The sequence below is a fragment of the Vipera berus genome, assembly GCF_964194415.1.
Source record: "Vipera berus genome assembly, chromosome: 6".
Lineage (NCBI taxonomy): Eukaryota > Metazoa > Chordata > Lepidosauria > Squamata > Viperidae > Vipera > Vipera berus.
The window spans coordinates 89,748,364-89,769,543 of record NC_138208.1 but is presented as its reverse complement, the minus strand read 5'-3'; the positions used below and the strand labels follow the sequence as shown (position 1 = coordinate 89,769,543).

The window sequence follows — 21,180 nt, the reverse complement described above, 5'->3', positions numbered from 1 at the left end:
AAGGGAGGGGGGTTTGTGGAGGAGGAGGAGGAGGAGGAAGGACTGTGGGGTCCCTGGTGCTCTCTAAGCTGGTTGGTTTTCTTGCAGACGTTTCATGACCCAACTAGGGAACATCATCAATGCCGGAAGGGAGGGGGGTTTGCAGGGAGGAGGAGGAGGAGGAGGAGGAAGAAGAAAAGGACTGGGGGGTCCTTGGTGCTTTTCTTGCAGACGTTTCGTGACCCAGCTAGGTAACATTATCAGTGCTAGAAGGGAGGGGGGTTTGTGGAGGAGGTGGGGGGGAGGAGGAGCTGGAGAAGGATGTGGGGTCCCTGGTGCTCTCCGAGCTGGGTGGTTTCCTTGCAGACATTTCGTGACCCAACTAGGGAACATCATCAGGGCTAGAAGGGAGGGGGGTTTGTGGAAAGGAGGAGGAGGAGGAGGAGAACGACGACTGTGGGGTCCTTGGTGCTCTCTGAGCTTGCTTGTTTCCTTCCAGATGTTTCATGACCCAACTAGGGAACGTCATCAGGGCTAGAAGGGGGTGGGATTTAGGAGAAGGAGAAAAAGAAGAAGGAGTGTATGATCCTTGGTGCTCCTTGAGCTTGCTTGTTGGCTCACAGTTGTTTCATTAGCTAACTAGGCATCATCAGTGCTAGAAGGGAGGGGAGCTTGCGGAGTGGAGGAGGAGGAGGGGGGAGGGAAAGGGCTGTGGGTTCATTGGTGCTCTCTGAACTTAGGTTTCTGGCAGATGTTTAATTACCCAATTAGGTAACATCATCAGTGCTAGAAGGGTGTGGGGAGGAGGAGGAGGACCACTGTGGGCTCCTTGGCGCTCTCTCCGCTTGGTTATTTTGTTGCAGATGTTTGGTGACCCAACTAGGTAACGTCATCAGGAGGGGGTGGGGTTGTGGAGAAGAGGGTGGGGAGGACAGCTATGGGGTCCTTGGTTGTTTTCTTGCAGATGGTTCATGACTCATGTAGGTAACATCATCATCAGAAGGAAGTGGGGTTTGCAGAGAAGAGGGCAAGGAGGACTTTGGGGTCCTCGGGGCTCTCTGAGCTGGGCGGTTTCCTTGCAGACGTTTCGTGACCCAACTAGGGAACACCATCAGGGCTAGAAAGAAGTAGAAAGGGGAAGGAAGGAAGGAAGGAAGGAAGGAAGGAAGGAAGGAAGGAAGGAAGGAAGGAAGGAAGGAAGGAAGGAAGGAAGGAAGGAGGAGAAGATGACTGTGGGGTCCTTGGTGCTCTCTGAGCTTGGCTGTTTTCTTGCAGACGTTTCATGACCCAACTAGGTTATATGATCAGGGCTAGAAGGGAGGGCGGTTTGACGAGGAGGAGGAGGAGGAGGAGGAGGAGGAGGAGGAGGAGGAGGAGGAAGAAAAAGACTGTGGGGTCCCTGGTGCTCTCTGAGCTTGGTGGTTTCCTTGCAGACGTTTCATGACCCAAGTAGGTGGCATCATCAGGGCTAGGAAGGAGTGGAAAGAAGAAGGAAGGAAGGAGGGAGGGAAGGAAGAAAGAAAGAAAAGAAAGAAGGAAAGAAAGAAAAAGAAAGAAAGAAAGAAAGAAAGAAAGAAAGAAAGAAAGAAAGAAAGAACTGTGGAGTCCTTGGTGCTCTCTGAGCTTGGTTGGTTCTTGCAGATGTTTCATGACCCAACTATGGAACATCATCAGGGCTAGAAAGAAGTAGAAAGGAGAAGGAAGGAAGGAAGGAAGGAAGGAAGGAAGGAAGGAAGGAAGGAGAAGAAGAACTGTGGGGCCCTTGGTGCTCTCTGAGCTTGGTGGTTTCCTTGCAGACGTTTCATGACCCAACTAGGGAACATCATCAGTGCTGGAAGGGAGGGGGGTTCAGGAGGAGAAGGAGAAGAAAGAGAAGGGAGGAGGAGGAGGAGGAGGAGGAGGAGAGGAAGACTGTGGGTGTCCTTGGTGTTCTCTGAGCCGGGCGGGTCTCCTTGCAGACGTTTCATGACCCAACTAGGGAACATCATCAGTGCTAGAAGGGAGGGGGGTTCAGGAGGAGAAGGAGAAGAAAGAGAAGGGAGGAGGAGGAGGAGGAGAGGAAGACTGTGGGGGTCCTTGGTGTTCTCTGAGCCGGGCGGGTCTCCTTGCAGACGTTTCATGACCCAACTAGGGAACGTCATCAATGCTAGCGGGGAGGGGGGGGGAATCGGTGGAGAGGGGGGGGATCCCGGGGGCTCTCTGACCTTGGCGGTTTCCGTGCCCCAAACCAGCCCCCATCCTCAGCGCAGGAGCTGGCCAAGTCCTAACTAACCTTTCCGCCGGCCCCTTGGCCCCGACACGTGTCTCGGGACGGCCAGTTCTCCACAAGCGCGACACACCTGCTTGCGAGCTCTCCCGCCCCAGCGAGACAGCCCACCCCTCCGGCCCCCTCCGGGACTCCCCCCTCCCACCCAGCCAAGGTGCGCGGGCAACCGGAGAACGGGGCGGAGCTTTCCCGGCTCCCCCCCCCTCAGCCAATGGCTCCCCGGCAGCCGAAGCCACGCCCCCGCGGCCACGCCCCCGCCTCTTGGAGCGCGGCACTCGGCGCGGCGGGCTTCAGTCGGCGCGGGGCATCGTCGGGCGGCAGTCATGCGGCTCCTGCTTTCGCCCAGCCGGGAAGCGCCGGGCATCGGCGCGGGCCAGTAGCCGCTGGATTAATCGGGGGCGAGGCCGGGGGACCGCGCTAGCAGCCGGAGGCCATGGTAGCGCACGACGAGGCCGGCGGGCTGCTGCCCATTAAGCGGACTATCCGGGTGATGGACGCGCAGAACCAGACCTTCCGCGAACAGGAGGTAAAAAGCGGGGCCGTGCAGATCCTCTCCGTTCCGGGTTTGCGCCTGCCTGTCGCGCTGCGGCTGCCGTCCGTCTAAGGTCGGGCGCTGCTGACTCAACTCGCCCGGGGGTTGCTCCGGGCGCGGGGAGGAAAAAGCCAGCCGCGCTTCGGACGGCTCCGGCTTCTCTTGCAAAAGAACCGGCTCCGGATCTTTCGAAACAAGCCGCGCTTGTAAAAAAAAAAAAAACAAAAACCACCCCCCACCCCCCGGTTTTTCCCTTTTGCAAATGGCTAATTTTATTTTATTTTTTAAAAAATGATGATTTGATGACATTTCCTGCGTGCCCACGCAGGAAATGTCATCAAATCATCATTTTTTTAAAAAATAAAATAAAATTAGCCATTTGCAAAAGGGAAAAACCGGGGGGTCGGGCGGCTTGCGACAGGCTTGCGGTTGGCATGGTGTTGGCATGGTGTGCCTTTGTGCCAAACGTGGGTCCTTTTTTTCTCTCTCTCCCCACCCCGTAAAAAGGAGATTGCCCAGGTGAGAGTTTTTTTTTTTTTAAAAAAAAGCCCTTCCACCTGGGTTTCCCTCCCCCTTCTTTTTTTTTTTAAAAAAAAGTATATTTAACATTGGCTAAAAAAGTGGGATTATTAGCTGCAATTGCTTTGGAAAAGGCAAAAAAAAAGAGAGAGAGAGAGGATTTTCCTACCGGGTTGCTTTCAAATCGGTTTGCCGTTTAAGGAACTTGAAAGCAAGTGACCCTTAGTGGCCTGGAGGGTTTGTATGACTTCTTCCCCCTTCCCTGCCCTGCTCATCGTGTATCATCCCTGCAATTAAAATGGAAGGAGTGTGGGGGGGAACATTCTTTGTTTCCCCCGGGCTTCCTCGGCAAATGAACCAATTCACAAGGAAAGAGTCGGCTTTTCTACTTGGAATTCCAACAATCCTGCCTTGACTTTCTTGTAAGTTGGTTTGTTTATTCGGACGAGTGAGAGAGTTTGAGCCTTTTGCAGGCTTCCGTCTCTGAAAAGGCGCCTTATTTATTTTATTTATTAAATTTATTGGCTGCCCTTCTTACCACAGGGTAACTCTTGTAAGTGGCTTATGGCATTAAGAAGAATAAAATAACATAACATAAATAAAGTGTGTGTGTGTGTGTATATATATATATATATATATATATATATATATATATATAGTGTGAGTGTGTGTGTGTGTGTGTATATACATATATATATATATATATATATATATATATATATATATATATATATATATATATATGTATATATGTATATATGTATATATGTATATATGTATATATATATATATATATATCTTCGCTCTTGCCGGCCTGAACTGAGGGACTGGGATTTTAGATTTTAGATTTTACATTTTAGAAAGTGTTTTATTGTTTAGGGCTACTTGGTTTAATTTATTTTAATTTTTGTATATTATGTGTGGTATATAGTGTTTTAATTGCCCTGTACACCGCCCCGAGTCCTTCGGGAGAGGGGCGGTATATAAATCCAAATAATAAATAAATAAATTATATATATATACACACACACACTTGCCTTCTCTTTATGATGACATCCTGTAAAACTTTTTTTTTAAAGTTGTGGGTGTCTTCTGCTCATGCAATTAAACTGGAAGAGGGGGGAAAATACCCTTTGTTTCTTGGGCTTCCTCCGCAAATTACGCGGAGAGGGTGTGTGTTTCTCTACTGAAACTCAAGCATTGATGGCTTGACTTCATGTGAGTTGGCCTGTTTATACCGATGAATGAGAGCTACCCGTTTTATAGGCTCCGTCTCAAAAAAAAAAACGCCTTATTTTTATCCATCTGTTTATTAAATTTATTTCCCCCTCCCCCTTCTTAACCACCAGGTGGCTTACAGGTATTAAAAAGATAAGGCCGTCTAAGTAAAAATACTACAAAAAATAGACACGCACACAAATATTTTTGCCGCCTCTTCAGGATGCCCACCCCTGTAAAGTTTTTTTTTTTTTAAAGTTGTTGGTGTGCGCACGTCCCCCCCCCCCCCGGGTGATTACAACATGTGAGGTAATCATTGGGAGTCCCACAAAATGCATCGCCCGGAGCTACTCTCTGAAGTCAGAGTCACAAGAACGGCCGAGTCAAAATCTCCCACAAATGACAGCTTTGTCTGACACGAGACATCCTGTCCGGAGACTGGTTGTTGTTTTTTTTTTGTTTCTTTATGATTCAGTTCTCCTTTAGAAAGGTAGCAGTCCTCTCAATGCTTTTTTGAAGCTGAGCAGGAGAAAAGCAAACCTCAGGATTTGTCTCAGTAAGTTCTGCCTTTACTTTTCTTTTCTTTTTTTTTCTTTCTTTCCGGATGTCGGGGAGAGTCGATCCTCCAGTTAAACAGGTTACTCGGTAAAAGAGAATATATGTGTATAGCTCAGGGTTGAACTGTGGGGTCCTGGGTGCTCTCTGAGCCTTGCGGACGTTTCGTGACCCAACTAAGTAATATCATCAGTTCCAGAAGGGAGTGGGTTTGAAGAGAGAAGGAGGAGGAGGAGGACTGTGGGGTCCTTGGTGTCTCTGAGCTGGGTGGTTTCCTTGCAGACGTTTCATGACCCAACTAGGGAACATCATCAGTGCTAGAAGGGAGGGGGGTTTGTGGAGAAGAGAGGAGGAGGAAGGCTGTGGGATCCTCGGTGCTCTCCGAGCTTGGGTGTTTTCTTGTGGACCTTTCATGGCCCAACTAGGTAACATCATCAGTGCTAGAAGGGAGATGGGTTTGTGGAGGAGGAGGAGAGGGAGGAGGACGGGGAAGAGGAGGAGGACTGTGGGGTCCTTGATGCTCTCTGAGCTGGGTTGTTTTCTTGCAGACGTTTCATGACCCAACTAGGGAACGTCATCAGTGCTAGAAGGGAGTGGGGTTTGTGGGGGAGGAGGAGGAGGACTCTGGGATGCTTGATGCTCTCTCTGAGCTGGGTGGTTTTCTTGCAGACGTTTCATGACCCAACTAAGTAACCAAACAGGTTGTTGCTTTGTTCTGATTTATGCTGGCGATCCCGAGTAGGACATCCGTGATTTACTCCCACGAGCTACAAAAAAGGAGATTGGAGAAGGATCATGTATGTTCTGAAATGTTCTTTGCCAGTTGAGCCTCCGCCTGGAATTCCAGGTGATCCCTCAGGTTGGATCAGAGGGCTTCTGGTGGGCTCCAGTTGACGTTTCTTGATCTCTCTCTCTCTCTCTCTCTCTCTCTCTCTCTCTCTCTCTCTCTCTGTGTGTGTGTGTGTGTGTGTGTGTGTGTGTAAAATGAGAGAGCCTAGAGAAGTGGCTTTGTTTGGAAAGGTTGGGCGTGAACCAAGAACTTCAGCTTGCAGGTCATTGTAGCATGTAGTAACTAGTTCTTGGATGAAGGATTTGCTCCTAGAGAGATCTTTCTTTCTTTCTCTCTCTCTCTCTCTCTCTCTCTCTCTCTCTCTCTCTCTCTCTCTCTCTCTCTCTCTCTCTCTCTCTTTCTTTCTTTCTTTCGCTTTATGTTGCTTCGTGCTGTTAAATTCTTCCTATCTCTTTAGGTTGAGGAAGAGTCTGATAGAAGAGAATATTTGTAACTCAAGGTTTAACTGTGGGGTCCCTGGTGCTCTCTGAGCTTGGTGGTTTTCTTACAGATGTTTCATGACCCAACTAGGGAACATCATCAGGGCTAGAAGGGAGGGGGGTTTGTGGAGAGGAGGAGGAAGAGATAGAGGAAGAGGAAGGACTGTGGGGTCCCTGGTGCTCTCTGAGCTGGGTGGTTTTCTTGCCGACGTTTCATGACCCAACTAGGGAACATCATCAGTGCTAGAAGGGAGGGGGGTTTGTGGAGAAGAGAGGAGGAGGAAGGCTGTGGGATCCTCGGTGCTCTCCGAGCTTGGGTGTTTTCTTGTGGACCTTTCATGGCCCAACTAGGTAACATCATCAGTGCTAGAAGGGAGATGGGTTTGTGGAGGAGGAGGAGAGGGAGGAGGACGGGGAAGAGGAGGAGGACTGTGGGGTCCTTGATGCTCTCTGAGCTGGGTTGTTTTCTTGCAGACGTTTCATGACCCAACTAGGGAACGTCATCAGTGCTAGAAGGGAGGGGGGTTTGTGGGGGAGGAGGAGGAGGACTCTGGGATGCTTGATGCTCTCTCTGAGCTGGGTGGTTTTCTTGCAGACGTTTCATGACCCAACTAAGTAACCAAACAGGTTGTTGCTTTGTTCTGATTTATGCTGGCGATCCCGAGTAGGACATCCGTGATTTACTCCCACGAGCTACAAAAAAGGAGATTGGAGAAGGATCATGTATGTTCTGAAATGTTCTTTGCCAGTTGAGCCTCCGCCTGGAATTCCAGGTGATCCCTCAGGTTGGATCAGAGGGCTTCTGGTGGGCTCCAGTTGACGTTTCTTGATCTCTCTCTCTCTCTCTCTCTCTCTCTCTCTCTCTCTCTCTCTCTCTCTCTCTCTCTGTGTGTGTGTGTGTGTGTGTGTGTGTGTGTAAAATGAGAGAGCCTAGAGAAGTGGCTTTGTTTGGAAAGGTTGGGCGTGAACCAAGAACTTCAGCTTGCAGGTCATTGTAGCATGTAGTAACTAGTTCTTGGATGAAGGATTTGCTCCTAGAGAGATCTTTCTTTCTTTCTTTCTCTCTCTCTCTCTCTCTCTCTCTCTCTCTCTCTCTCTCTCTCTCTCTCTCTCTCTCTCTCTCTTTCTTTCTTTCTTTCGCTTTATGTTGCTTCGTGCTGTTAAATTCTTCCTATCTCTTTAGGTTGAGGAAGAGTCTGATAGAAGAGAATATTTGTAACTCAAGGTTTAACTGTGGGGTCCCTGGTGCTCTCTGAGCTTGGTGGTTTTCTTACAGATGTTTCATGACCCAACTAGGGAACATCATCAGGGCTAGAAGGGAGGGGGGTTTGTGGAGAGGAGGAGGAAGAGATAGAGGAAGAGGAAGGACTGTGGGGTCCCTGGTGCTCTCTGAGCTGGGTGGTTTTCTTGCAGACGTTTCATGACCCAACTAGGGAACATCATCAGTGCTAGAAGGGAGGGGGGTTTGTGGAGAAGAGAGGAGGAGGAAGGCTGTGGGATCCTCGGTGCTCTCCGAGCTTGGGTGTTTTCTTGTGGACCTTTCATGGCCCAACTAGGTAACATCATCAGTGCTAGAAGGGAGATGGGTTTGTGGAGAGGAGGAGAGGGAGGAGGACGGGGAAGAGGAGGAGGACTGTGGGGTCCTTGATGCTCTCTGAGCTGGGTTGTTTTCTTGCAGACGTTTCATGACCCAACTAGGGAACGTCATCAGTGCTAGAAGGGAGTGGGGTTTGTGGGGGAGGAGGAGGAGGACTCTGGGATGCTTGATGCTCTCTCTGAGCTGGGTGGTTTTCTTGCAGACGTTTCATGACCCAACTAAGTAACCAAACAGGTTGTTGCTTTGTTCTGATTTATGCTGGCGATCCCGAGTAGGACATCCGTGATTTACTCCCACGAGCTACAAAAAAGGAGATTGGAGAAGGATCATGTATGTTCTGAAATGTTCTTTGCCAGTTGAGCCTCCGCCTGGAATTCCAGGTGATCCCTCAGGTTGGATCAGAGGGCTTCTGGTGGGCTCCAGTTGACGTTTCTTGATCTCTCTCTCTCTCTCTCTCTCTCTCTCTCTCTCTCTCTCTCTGTGTGTGTGTGTGTGTGTGTGTGTAAAATGAGAGAGCCTAGAGAAGTGGCTTTGTTTGGAAAGGTTGGGCGTGAACCAAGAACTTCAGCTTGCAGGTCATTGTAGCATGTAGTAACTAGTTCTTGGATGAAGGATTTGCTCCTAGAGAGATCTATCTTTCTTTCTTTCTTTCTTTCTCTCTCTCTCTCTCTCTCTCTCTCTCTCTCTCTCTCTCTCTCTCTCTCTCTCTCTCTCTCTCTCTCTCTCTCTTTCTTTCTTTCTTTCGCTTTATGTTGCTTCGTGCTGTTAAATTCTTCCTATCTCTTTAGGTTGAGGAAGAGTCTGATAGAAGAGAATATTTGTAACTCAAGGTTTAACTGTGGGGTCCCTGGTGCTCTCTGAGCTTGGTGGTTTTCTTGCAGATGTTTCATGACCCAACTAGGGAACATCATCAGGGCTAGAAGGGAGGGGGGTTTGTGGAGAGGAGGAGGAAGAGATAGAGGAAGAGGAAGGACTGTGGGGTCCCTGGTGCTCTCTGAGCTGGGTGGTTTTCTTGCGGACGTTTCATGACCCAACTAGGGAACACCATCCGTGCTAGGAAGGGCTTGTATATAAACAGTGAGCAATCCCCGCTCCCTTCTAGCACTGATGATGTTCCCTAGTTGGGTCACGAAACGTCCGCAAGAAAACCACCCAGCCTAGAGAGCAACAAGGCTCCCACCCACCCACCGTCTCCCACGGTGAAGCACACTTTTTAGTCTAAAGCCAAGTCAGCAACACCTTTGCATCGGCGCACAGCGTACACACGGTGCATTATTGCCAGCCGCCAGCTAACCCTTGTAGAATTGAGGTTTGCTTCTGCCTCCGGCTTGTCGGTGTGTCCGTGTTTTACATCATCCTTTTTTAAAAAGGGCAACCAACTGTCAGGTGTGTTCAACCATTTGTGTTGACGTGCAATAATAATGTGTAGCTTCGGCCTCTTTCGGAGGCGATAGGCGTGGTCTCCGTAGCGCAGAAATTCTGGGGAAAAAATATTTTGAAACCGTCTCGTGGTTTCCCCTTCCTCATTGTTGTGTCCCCCCCCTTTTGTTGGAAAGTGAAAGTCGGCTTACTGGGGGCGGGGAGGGGGGGGAACCTGGCAAAGTTTTGTGGGCTAGTTCCTCCCCACTCCTTGTTTTCTCTGAAACTTAACTTGAAAAACTAGTTTAAGTAGAAGCGGTTGAGCTGAAGTCCAAAAGTTTGCCGTGTTTTGTTGTTTTTTTTTGCAAGCGGGAAATGTTTATTAATAAATTGCTCCAAAGTTAAAAAACAACAACAACAAAACACAAAAATTACTTACAGATCGATTTGGGGATTGGCATGGGGTGGTTTGATGCCGTCTGTCGTGGGTGTGATGTGCAGTTGGGTGTACAGGCAATCCTCGACTTGTGACCTCAATGGTGCTCAACAATTCTGTTGCCTAAGCGGGCCGTTTGTTAACTGAGTTTTGCTCCATTTTACGACCTGAATCACTGCAGCTGTTAGTAACGTTGCTAAGTGAATCTGGCTTTGCTTATCAGATGGTCTGAAAAGCCGAGGGGGGGGGGGAGGAATCACCTGACCCCGGGGACGCAGAAATATGAAACAGTTGACAAGGGCCTGCATTTTGATTGTGCGACCGTGGGGATGCCACAACGGTCGTAAGCGTGAGAAACCGGTCCTAAGTCCCTTTTTTTCAGTACTGTTGTAAATTTGAGCGGTCGCTAAGTGAACCGTTGTAAGTCGAGGACTTGCCTGTGTTTTCCCCCTTTCTGAAAAAATCCAGCTCTTAGCCATCTTCTCTTCCATCCAGTTTTGCTATTAAACAAGAATATTATTTATTTACAGAAGTTACACCGGTAGTCCTTGACTTATGACCATGGTTGAGTGAGTGTTAATATGGACCTTTCAGGGGCTACTTAACAACCTGGGTTTGAAGTTCTTACACGCACACGCACACATACACAAACGCACACACTGCCACATGACCACATTTTGGCTCGCATTGACGGCCGTTTCGGCTGTCTTGTAGTCACAGGACCCGTGGTTTGTGATATTTTCTGCCAGAAACGCACATTTATTTCCAGTTTCCTGCCAGAAATACCCGTTGTGGACAATGGGTTTCGCTTACCGTCTGCGGCGGTTCACTTAATCGCCAAAAAGGCTGCAAAATCAGGCACGATCCATTTAGCGACCAGCACGACTCACAGCTATAACCCTGGGCTCAACTACGGTCGTAAGCTGAGGACTCCCTGTATATTTCTTGGGCTTATAGGTGAGAGAGGTAGCTGAGAGCAGCCTATACCAGGGGTCGGCAACCTCGGCTCTTTTATGACTCGTGGACTTCAACTCCCAGAATTCCTGAGCCAGCATAGCTGGCTCAGGAATTCTGGGAGTTGAAGTCCACGAGTCATAAAAGAGCCGAGGTTGCCGACCCCTGGCCTATACAAACAAAACACTGGATTTAAGGGATAGGGGGGGGCTCAATAAACGAAGGATCGGGACCCCTGCCTCCCACAGCCCCCTTTACCTGCAGAGTGGGCATTTTTCAACCCTTTAGGATGCGGTTATAATATTATAAATTCTAAATAGGGGGTGGCAACGGTTGGATTTCCCCCTCCCTTTTAGAATTTATAATTTTATACCTTATCCCGGGGAATTCTGGGAGTCGTAGTCCACCAGTCTTAAAAGTTGCCAATATTGGACACCCCAGTTCTAATTTGTAGAATTATGGAACACGTTAGGGTGGCGTCACTTTTGCGTGGGAGTCTTGTGGTTCCTTCATTTTCCAGGAGCAAGAATCGATCCCGGTCCCAGCCTCCCCCACCCCCCACCCCAGTTAAGTGGAATGCATGACCTCATTCCTGAATATTCCTCGGCATCCCGGTCCCCCAGCAAAGGGCTCTGTTCTTTGTTCACTAATTTCTGAGTCGGGCTCCTGCAAAGCCCAGCCTTTCTCAGCCGGCCTTAGGGTCCCCGTCCACTTCCTTCTTCCTGCGAGGAATGGAGAAAGTGTGGGGAAAAAAACAGCGACAACCCCATCCTGCCTGCACAGTCCGCCAGGCTCCACAAAGTTCTGAAGGTTCTCGGCCCATTTCCAAGGCCCCCAACGGACTGAGATGCAGTAAAAAATAAAAATACTCTTTGAGAGCGATGGAGGGAAGGAAGGGATGAGAGGAGGAAGGGGAAGGAAGGAAGGGGGAGGAAGGAAGGAAGGAATGATGGAAGGAAGGAATGGGAAGAGGAAGGAAAATGAGAAAGGAAGGAATGGGGAGAGGAAGGAAGGAATGGGGAGGGAGGAAGGAATGAGAAAGGAAGGAATGGGGAGAGGAAGGGAGGAATGAGGAAGGGAGGAAGGAAGGAAATGGAAGGAAGGAAGGGGGAGAGGAAGAGGGAGGGAGGGAGGAATGGGAATAGAGGAAGGAATGAGGAAGGAAGGAAGGAAGGAAGGAAGGAATGGGGAGGAAGGAAGGAAGGAAGAAAGGAATGGGGAGAGGAAGGAAGGAAGGGAGGAAGGAAGGAAATGGAAGGAAGGAAGGGGGAGAGGAAGAGGGAGGGAGGAAGGAATGAGGAAGGAAGGAAGGAATGAGAAAGGAAGGAATGAGGAGAGGAAGGGAGGAAGGAAGGAAGGAAGGAAGGGGGAGAGGAAGAGGGAGGGAGGAAGGAATGGGGATAGAGAAAGGAATGAGGAAGGAAGGAAGGAGAAAGGAAGGAATGGGGATAGAGGAAGGAAGGAAGGAAGGAAAGAGGAAGGAAGCCCACGCTCCACCATGAACTACGGATGACGATTCAATCCCTCGTGGGCCCTTCTGAGCTTTGGAGGAGAGAAATTTTAGAGATTTTTATAGGAGTCGGAAAGTTTGGGAAATAGCTCCGTGTGTGCGTAGCTGGGCAGGAAACGGTGGCTTTCACACCGTCTGCTCGCCAGGCCAAGAGTTTGTGTAGCACCGCCTGGTTGAATAACCTGTAATCGTCCACCTTCCTGCAACATCCAAAGTCCTAAACGATGGTTTGCAAACCGCACTGGTAGCCCAGGGGGAAAAGACGACAACAACAACGTGCCCGATTCAAACAAGGACGCTTCGGCTTGTTTTGAGCTACTTATCTGACGTCACCCCCTCTGAGCAACACTAAAGTACACCATATTCCTGACCTGGCCCAGAGATCAATGCAGGGGAGGATCCTAGGCGGTCCTCGACATACGACGGTTCGTTTAGTGGCCGTTCAAAGTTACAACGTCACTGGGGGGGGGAAAAAAGGGACTCGGGACCATTTTTCACACTTTTTAACGGCCGTCGCAGCATCCCCCGCGGTCACGTGGTCAAAATTGAGACAGTTGCCAACTGACTCATATTTATGACGGTCGCAGCGTCCCGGGGGGGGGTGTCCCGTGATCCCCTTTGGCGACCTTCTGACCAGCAAAGTCAATGGGGGAAGCCAGATTCACTTAACAGCCGGGTGACTAACTTAACAACTGTGGCAAGGAAGGTCATAAAATGGGGCAAAACTCACTTAACAAAGGTCTCGTTTAGCAGCATAATTTTGGGGCGTAATTGGTCATAAGTCGAGAACAACCTATCCGGACCAAGGAGAACCAGGGTCAGGTCTATCTATCCCCAACCAGGTTAGCTTAATCCAGGGGTCTTCAAATGTGGCCCTTTTATGACTTGTGGATTTCAACTCCCAGAATTCCTCAGCCAGGCATGCTGGCTGAGGAATTCTGGGAGTTGAAGTCCTCAAGTCATGAAGGGGCCATAGTTCCCCCATGCTGGCTGAGGAATTCTGGGAGTTGAAGTCCTCGAGTCATGAAGGGACCATAATTCCCCCATGCTAGCTGGGGAATTCTGGGAGTTGAAGTCCTCGAGTCATGAGGGGGCCATAGTTCCCCCATGCTGGCTCAGGAATTCTGGGAGTTGAAGTCCTCGAGTCATGAAGGGGCCATAATTCCCCCATGCTAGCTGGGGAATTCTGGGAGTTGAAGTCAGTTCCCCCATGCTAGCTGGGGAATTCTGGGAGTTGAAGTCCTCGAGTCATGAAGGGGCCATAGTTCCCCCATGCTGGCTGAGGAATTCTGGGAGTTGAAGTCCTCGAGTCATGAAGGGGCCATAGTTCCCCCATGCTGGCTGAGGAATTCTGGGAGTTGAAGTCCTTGAGTCATGAAGGGACCATAATTCCCCCATGCTAGCTGGGGAATTCTGGGAGTTGAAGTCCTCGAGTCATGAAGGGGCCATAGTTCCCCCATGCTGGCTGAGGAATTCTGGGAGTTGAAGTCCTCGAGTCATGAAGGGGCCATAGTTCCCCCATGCTGGCTGAGGAATTCTGGGAGTTGAAGTCCTTGAGTCATGAAGGGACCATAATTCCCCCATGCTAGCTGGGGAATTCTGGGAGTTGAAGTCCTCGAGTCATGAAGGGGCCATAGTTCCCCCAAGCTGGCTGAGGAATTCTGGGAGTTGAAGTCCACGAGTCATCAAAGGGCCACGTTTGAAGACCCCTGGCTTAGTCTAACCTCGGGGCTGTTGTTTTCGAAGCCATCTTGGAAGCAGGGAATGCCCCGCCTCTTACTCTTCCCACCTCTGTGCAAGCAGAAACTCGAATGTTACGCACAGATTAGCCAGGCTTGTACTCTCAGTGTGTGTGTGTGGGGGGGAAGGGTGTTTGGGCTGGACCAGGAAGTCTAATCAAAAGGAGAGCAAGATCAAAGGAAAAAACAGTTTGCATGCTCAAGGGCACCAAGAAAGGAAAGCTTTGCTTGAGACCTTGAACCTTCTCCAGACCTCAAATGCTTCGGAAGGCTAAGGTCTTCCCTCCAGGCAACACTATAGATAGAGCAGGGGTCTTCAAACTAGGCCCTTTGATGACTTGTGGACTTCAACTCCCAGAATTTGCCTGCCTGGCTGAGGAATTCTGGGAGTTGAAGTCCACAAGTCATCAAAGGGCCTAGTTTGAAGACCCCTGCTCTATAGAGCATCGCACGCCAGAACAACAACTAGACAGAAGGACAGGTTCTCTCTACCCCCACCCCCACCCCGCCCGTGCATCCCTCTGCTAAACAACTCGTTCCCACAACACTTGTCAAGCTATCCACTAAGGCTTGTCTTTCCTGTTACCTGTCTACTTATCTTCTTTTGACTATAACTTTGTTAACGATTTATATTAATTGCTTTATTTGGTATCCTGATAGGATTTATGTTGTTTGCTTATTAGGCGTCCTGTGACTATCGCTAAGTGTTGTGTCTTATAATTTATGATGATTTTTTTATGCTGATTATGATCGTGATTTATCACCTGTTATTTTGTATGCACACTGAGAGTTTATGCACCAGAGACAAATTCCTTGTGTGTCCAGTCACACTTGGCCAATAAACAATACTTCCATTCCATTCCACTACATTCCATTCCACTCCATCTATTCCGTTCTGTTCTGTTCTGTTCTGTTCTTTCCCATTCTATTTTATTCTATATCATTCTATTCTATTCTATTCTATTCTATTCTATTCTATTCTATTCTATTCTATTCTATTCTATTCTATTCTATTCTATTCTATTCTATTCTATTCTATTCTATTCTATTCTATTCTATTCTATTCCATATTTCCTATTCTATTCTATTCTATTCTATTCTATTCTATTCTATTCTATTCTATTCTATTCTATTCCATATTTTCTATTCTATTCTATTCTATTCTATTCTATTCTATTCTATTCTATTCTATTCTATTCTATTCTATTCTATTCTATTCTATTCTATTCTATTCTATTCTATTCTATTCTATTCTATTCTATTCCATATATTCTATTCTATTCTATTCTATTCTATTCTATTCTATTCTATTCTATTCTATTCTATTCTATTCTATTCTATTCTATTCTATTCTATTCTATTCTATTCCTATCCTCTATACTCTGTATTCTATCCTATCTTCTATTCTATTCTACTCTAAAGGTATCAGTCCAGGCCAAAATGCATGTGGTTAAGCGAGATTTGCCCCACTTCACGCCCTTTCGCGCCACAGTTGTTAAGTGAATCCCTGCAGTTGTTCAGTTAGTGGCCTGGTTGTTCAGTGAATCTGGCTTCCCCATGGACTTTGCTCGCCGTTGTGGCAAAAGGGGGATCACGTGACCCCCCGGGATGCTGCAACCGTCATAAATACAAGTCAGTTGCCAAGCGTCTGAGTTTTGATCGCGCGATCACGGGGGGTGCTGCCAGCTTGTGGGAAACAAGTCCTGAGTCTTCTCTTTTCAGTGCCGCCGTTACTTTGAACGGTCGCTAAACGGATGGCTGTAAGCCGAGGACTGCCTGTATTCCTTCTTCGTCTACGCAGGGCTTTTATTTAACAAGAGAGAAAAGACATTTTCCGCTGTTTCTCCTCTCTCCCTTCCAAGTTAATGGCCTTTGCCTTCAGGCGTCTCCTGCAACCTGTTGTGTTTTAACCCGTTTGCTGCATACCCGAAATTTCTGCAGGTGTTGGGGTTTTATCAAGTCTGCAACACCAGCCTAAAGGCAGGGTATGGTTTGAAAACGTACGCGCTTCACAAAACTTAAGGATGGAGTTGGAAACGCGTAGCCTGAAAGCATCCTTGTCCTTCCTGGCCCCTGTGCACGCTGTTATTTTGGCTAACAGACCAAGAAACCTTGCTTGTGCCTTGCTTCTCCTTGCTAAAAAAATATGCAGAGAGGCTGGTTTTAAAATGAGAGAGAGAGAGAGAGAGAGAGAGAGAGAGGGAGAGAGAGAGATGATTAGAGATAGAGATAGAGAGAGATAGAGATAGAGATAGAGAGAGATGGATAGAGATAGAGAGAGATAGAGATAGAGATACGTAGAAACACGGATGGATGGATGTTTGTGTGTAGATAGATGGGGGACGCCATGGCAAACCTAGACAGCACACTAAAAAGCAGAGACATCACCCTGCCAACAAAAGTGCGTATAGTCAAGGCTATGGTCTTCCCAGTTGCAATGTATGGCAGTGAAAGTTGGACTATAAGAAAGGCTGAGCGCCAAAGAATTGAGGCCTTTGAACTCTGGTGCTGGAGAAGACTCCTGCGAGTCCCTCGGACTGCAAGGCGATCAAACCGGTCGGTCCTGGAGGAGATCAACCCTGACTGCTCTTTAGAAGGCCAGATCCTGAAGCTAAATGTAAAATACTTTGGCCACCTAATGAGAAGGAAGGACTCACTGGAGAAGAGCCTAATGCTGGGAAAGATGGAGGGCAAGAGAAGAAGGGGACGACAGAGAATGAGGTGGCTGGATGGAGTCACAGAAGCTGTAGGCGTGAGCCTAAATGGACTCCAGAAGATGGTGGAGGACAGGAAGGCCTGGAGGAACGTGGTCCATGGGGCCGCGAGGGGTCGGACACGACTTTGCAGCTAACAACAACAGATGGGGAGAAAAGGAAGAGAAAGGTGGATAGATAGGGATAGAGGCATGGATAGATGAATGGGTGGCCGTGTGTGTTGTGTATAACAGAATAACAGAGTTGGAAGGGACCGTGGAGGTCGTCTAGTCCAGCCCCTTGCTCAAGGAGGAAATCCTGTACCATTTCAGACCCAGGGTTGTCCGATCTCTTCTTAGAAACTTCACAACTTCTGGAAGCAAGCCCTTTCACTGATGGTGTGTGTGTGTAGAGTGGGGGGGGGAGGAGGGAAGGAGGAAAGAAAGAAAATGAAGGGAAGGGAAGAAAGAAAATTTCTCTTGAAGGAGCCCCAGTGTTTTGGGGGCAGGGTGCCTTGAAGCAGTGGCCGATGATTTTCGATGCTGCAACCTTCCCCCCCCTTGACCCCTAGCACACTCTGTCCAGCCAGGGTTCTTTAAGTCCTGAGTAAACCAGTTGTACAACTTGTTCTCTCCTTTTATCTCTTTGCAGGAGCCGAGCAATAAACGTGTCCGGTCACTGGCCCGGGTCACCTCTTTGGCAAACCTGATTTCGCCTGTACGAAATGGTGCCGTGCGTCGCTTCGGGCAGACCATACAGGTAGGTGCTTGAGCAGCGGGCTGGACTAGAAGACCTCCAAGGTCCCTTCTAGCTCTATTGCTCTATTCAGGTGGGCGAGTGAGCCCGAGCTGTGGGGCGTAGGTGGTTCAAGGAGCTCCTGATCCAGACAGGATTTTGGCGCCCATCTCTGTTGTCCGCCATGGGGACGTCCCTTTCCCCCCCCTACCCCGGCAGAATCTTTTGTGTAAGAAGTTCAATCTGCTTTCTCTAGCGTAGTAGACTCTAAACATGGCCACTTTAAGACTTGTGGACTTCAACTAACTCCCAGAATTCCCCAGCCAGCATTTGGAATGCAATGGAATAGAAATAGAAATAGAAATAGAATAGAATAGAATAGAATAGAATAGAATAGAATAGAATAGAATTACAAAATAGAATAGAATTACAGAATAGAATTACAGAATAGAATTACAGAATAGAATAGAATAAAATAGAATAGAATAGAATTACGAAATAGAATAGAATTACAGAATAGAATTACAAAATAGAATTACAGAATAGAATAGAATTATAGAATAGAATAGAATTACAAAATAGAATAGAACAGAATTACGAAATAGAATAGAATTACAGAATAGAATTACAGAATAGAATAGAATTACAGAATAGAATAGAATAAAATAGAATAGAATAGAATTACGAAATAGAATAGAATTACAGAATAGAATTACAAAATAGAATTACAGAATAGAATAGAATTATAGAATAGAATAGAATTACAAAATAGAATAGAATAGAATTACGAAATAGAATAGAATAGAATAGAAAACGTTATTGTCACTTTAAATATACACTGATTGGCATACATTAAAATGAGATTTCGTTGCCTGCAGCTCTCAAAGGCTGACCGCCTCCAATATACCCTTGCCTAAAGATGACCGGGAAATCAATCAATCAATCAATAAATTACTCGCATACCCACACAGATATGTGGCCCAGAGAAACAGCACAAGTCTAGTTCGGATGTGTACATAGACAGGGCAAGAAAAACGAATCTTGCCAGCTTACCAGACGGAGGGCACCAAACTGCCTCTGCGGGTAGCCCAGACTGCAAGGGTTTGAAGAAAAAAAGAAAAAGAAAAACGGAATTTCTTACACTCATCGTGGCTCACGGACTGTTTCTCCCCCCCACCCCAATCTCTTCCCTCCAGTCGTTCTCCCTCCGCGGCGACAACAAATCCCCAGCTAGTGGTCAGAAGCTGTGCAGCCGGCTAACGGCCCCCACCCCTCCCAAAAGAAGGAACAGCGTGCTCTGGTCCGAGACGTTGGACGTCACTATGAAGGAGACGCTCAGCACCAAGGAAATCAAACGGCAGGAGGTAAGGCTGAGCCTTCAGCAGCAGGACTGCCTTTGGGCCGAGGCCGGCTCGGGGACGGTGCCTGCAGGATGCGATCCTGAAGCTTCTCCCTTTTTATTGGGGCGCCGTGGTGGCGCAGTGGTTAGAGGGCGGTACTGCAGGCGACTTCTGCCGGCAGTTCGATCCTGACTGGCTCAAGGTCGACTCGGCCGTCCATCCTTCCGAGGTTGGTTAAAATGAGGACCCAGATGGTTGGGTGGGTGTGGTGGTGGTAATATATTGACTCTGTAAACCGCTTAGAGAAGGCTGTCAAGCACTGTGCAGCGGTATATAAGTCTAAGTGCTATTGCGAAGGAAGGAAGGAAGGAAGGAAGGAAGGAAGATGGAGGCAGGGAAGGAAGAAAAATGGAAGGAAGAGAGAAAGAAAAAGAAAGAAGGAAGGAAGACGAAGGGAGGCAGGGAAGGAAGAAAAATGGAAGGAAGAAAGGAAAAGAGAGAGAAAGAAAAAGGAAGGAAGGAAGGAAGGAAGGAAGGAAGGAAGGAAGGAAGGAAGGAAGGAAGGAAGGAAGGAAGGAAGGAGAGGTTTTGGGTGTTCCAGGTAATTTTTAAGAAGATATTGGGCAGCCATTTGAAATGGCAGAGTCTCCTGCTTGAGCTGGGGGTTGGACTAGAGGACCTCCAGGACCCCTTCCAACTCTGTTATTCCGTTTCTTACCCAGAAGTAACTCCATTTGTGGCTCTGGGTTCTTGACAGAAAGCAGGTTAGCAATCTTAACCCATAATAACCCAACCAAGTTAGTAGACTGTGAAGTCTTCCAAAGGCGAAGAAGCTTGTTAACAGTCCGGGCCCTTCCGTTTTTCTCGCGTCTGCAGGCCATCTACGAACTCTCTCGAGGTGAGCAGGATTTGATTGAGGACCTGAAGCTTGCCAGGAAGGTAAGTCTCGCCTTGCTCTTGTTGACTTTGATTGCTAACCCGGCACGCGGGACTCACTTTCTTCAAAGAGATCACAAGCCGCCGGTTAAAATGGGTTTCTTCTGTGGCTCGGCCTTCCTCCTCCTCCTCCGTGGCAACCTCTTCCCAGTAGCAGCAAGAGAGCCATCGACTGCGCAGCCAATCCTCAAATTAACGACCACAATGGAGAACAGACTTTCTGTTGCTAAGCGAAGCGATGACGTGCTTCACGGCCGATTTTATTATTTCTTTATTTTTGGCCACTGTGGTTAATTAAGCGAACCGCTGCAGTTGTTCAGTAAATCAAAGCGGTCATTAAGCGAATCCTGCTTCCCCCCCCCCCCCCCCCCCGTTGACTTGGCTTGTCAGAATGGCGATCCCATCACCCTGGGAATGTTGCAGCCGTGGTAAACACACGCCGGTTGCCAAGCGCCTTCTCAGAGCGTGGACAGTCCTATTGCGCTGAGACAACCCAGGAGTAAACACAGTAGATAGCGGTCTATGTTAAATGGTGGTTTATCTTACACTACCTACAATATCATACCCCAGGAACTATATGCATATACGTGCTAACACACACCAGGCTCCAACACACGGCAGTTACAGCAGGAAGAGAGGAGGAGTAAAAAGAGGAATAAAAGAAGGAGGAGTAAAAGGAGGAGTCAATGGAGAAGGAAGAGTAAAAGGAGGAGGCAGAGGAGGAGTAAAAGGAGAAGGAAGAGTAAAAGGAGGAGGAAGTGGAGTAAAAGAAGGAGGCAGAGGAGTAAAAGGAGGAAGAGAGAGCAGACATCTGCATATCCTTCCCTTTTGTACAAGGCTCTTAAAGGGACGCAGACCCTGCTCAGTCATTTCCCAACATTACATCATACATCTTACATTACATTAGCTCAGGGGTCTTCAAGCTTGGCCCTTTTATGACTTGTGGACTTCAAGTCCCAGAACTCCTCAGCCAGCGTGCATGCTGGCTGAGGAATTCTGGGACTTGAAGTCCACAAGTCATAAAAGGGCCACCTTTGAAGACCCCCTGCATTAGCTGTTTGGCTTTGAAATCATTACTTTAACACGCCTGAAGTTTGATCGTGAGAATGCTTAACAGCCGTAAGTGTGAAGGACCTGATTGGGAGTCACGTTTTTCACCGGGAGCTGTAGCCTCCAACGGCCGCTAACCGAATCGTCGTAACTCACACAAGACTACTTGTACAGTCTGAAAAGAGATTCGGTCAGACGACAAGCGAAAGTCCTCGTGCCGGTTGGCTTGGCAGCTTCAAAGAAGAGGCTCCAGGGTCTTTTGCTGGGATCCAGAGGGCTGAAGGAAGGTCCAGCCTCATATTCTCAATCCGGCAGAGTTCCGAACGGAATCGGGGCAGGGAAAAGCAAGCAAGTAGGGCACTGATATGAGTCAGGGGGTCTTCCCCCCTTAGAGTTGTTGTAGCGTTGTTGTGTTCAGAGATCTCCAGCATGATAACGAGTCGGTCCGTCCAGCTTTGTGAAGGATTGTCAGTGCTTCTCAACCTCGGCAGCT

General features: G+C 48.3%; 1 protein-coding gene across 1 annotated transcript in view; it reads left to right on the top strand.

Moving 5' to 3' along the window:
- The first annotated feature begins 2,543 nt into the window (after positions 1–2,543).
- NET1 (neuroepithelial cell transforming 1) overlaps positions 2,544–21,180 on the top strand; it is a 29,378-nt gene continuing 10,741 nt past the window's right edge. The window contains exons 1-4 of the mRNA XM_081331760.1: positions 2,544–2,771; positions 17,278–17,385; positions 18,558–18,725; positions 19,578–19,640. Coding sequence (XP_081187886.1) covers positions 2,679–2,771; positions 17,278–17,385; positions 18,558–18,725; positions 19,578–19,640 — 432 coding nt within the window. The 5' untranslated portion in view covers positions 2,544–2,678. The remainder of the gene's footprint in view (positions 2,772–17,277; positions 17,386–18,557; positions 18,726–19,577; positions 19,641–21,180) is intronic.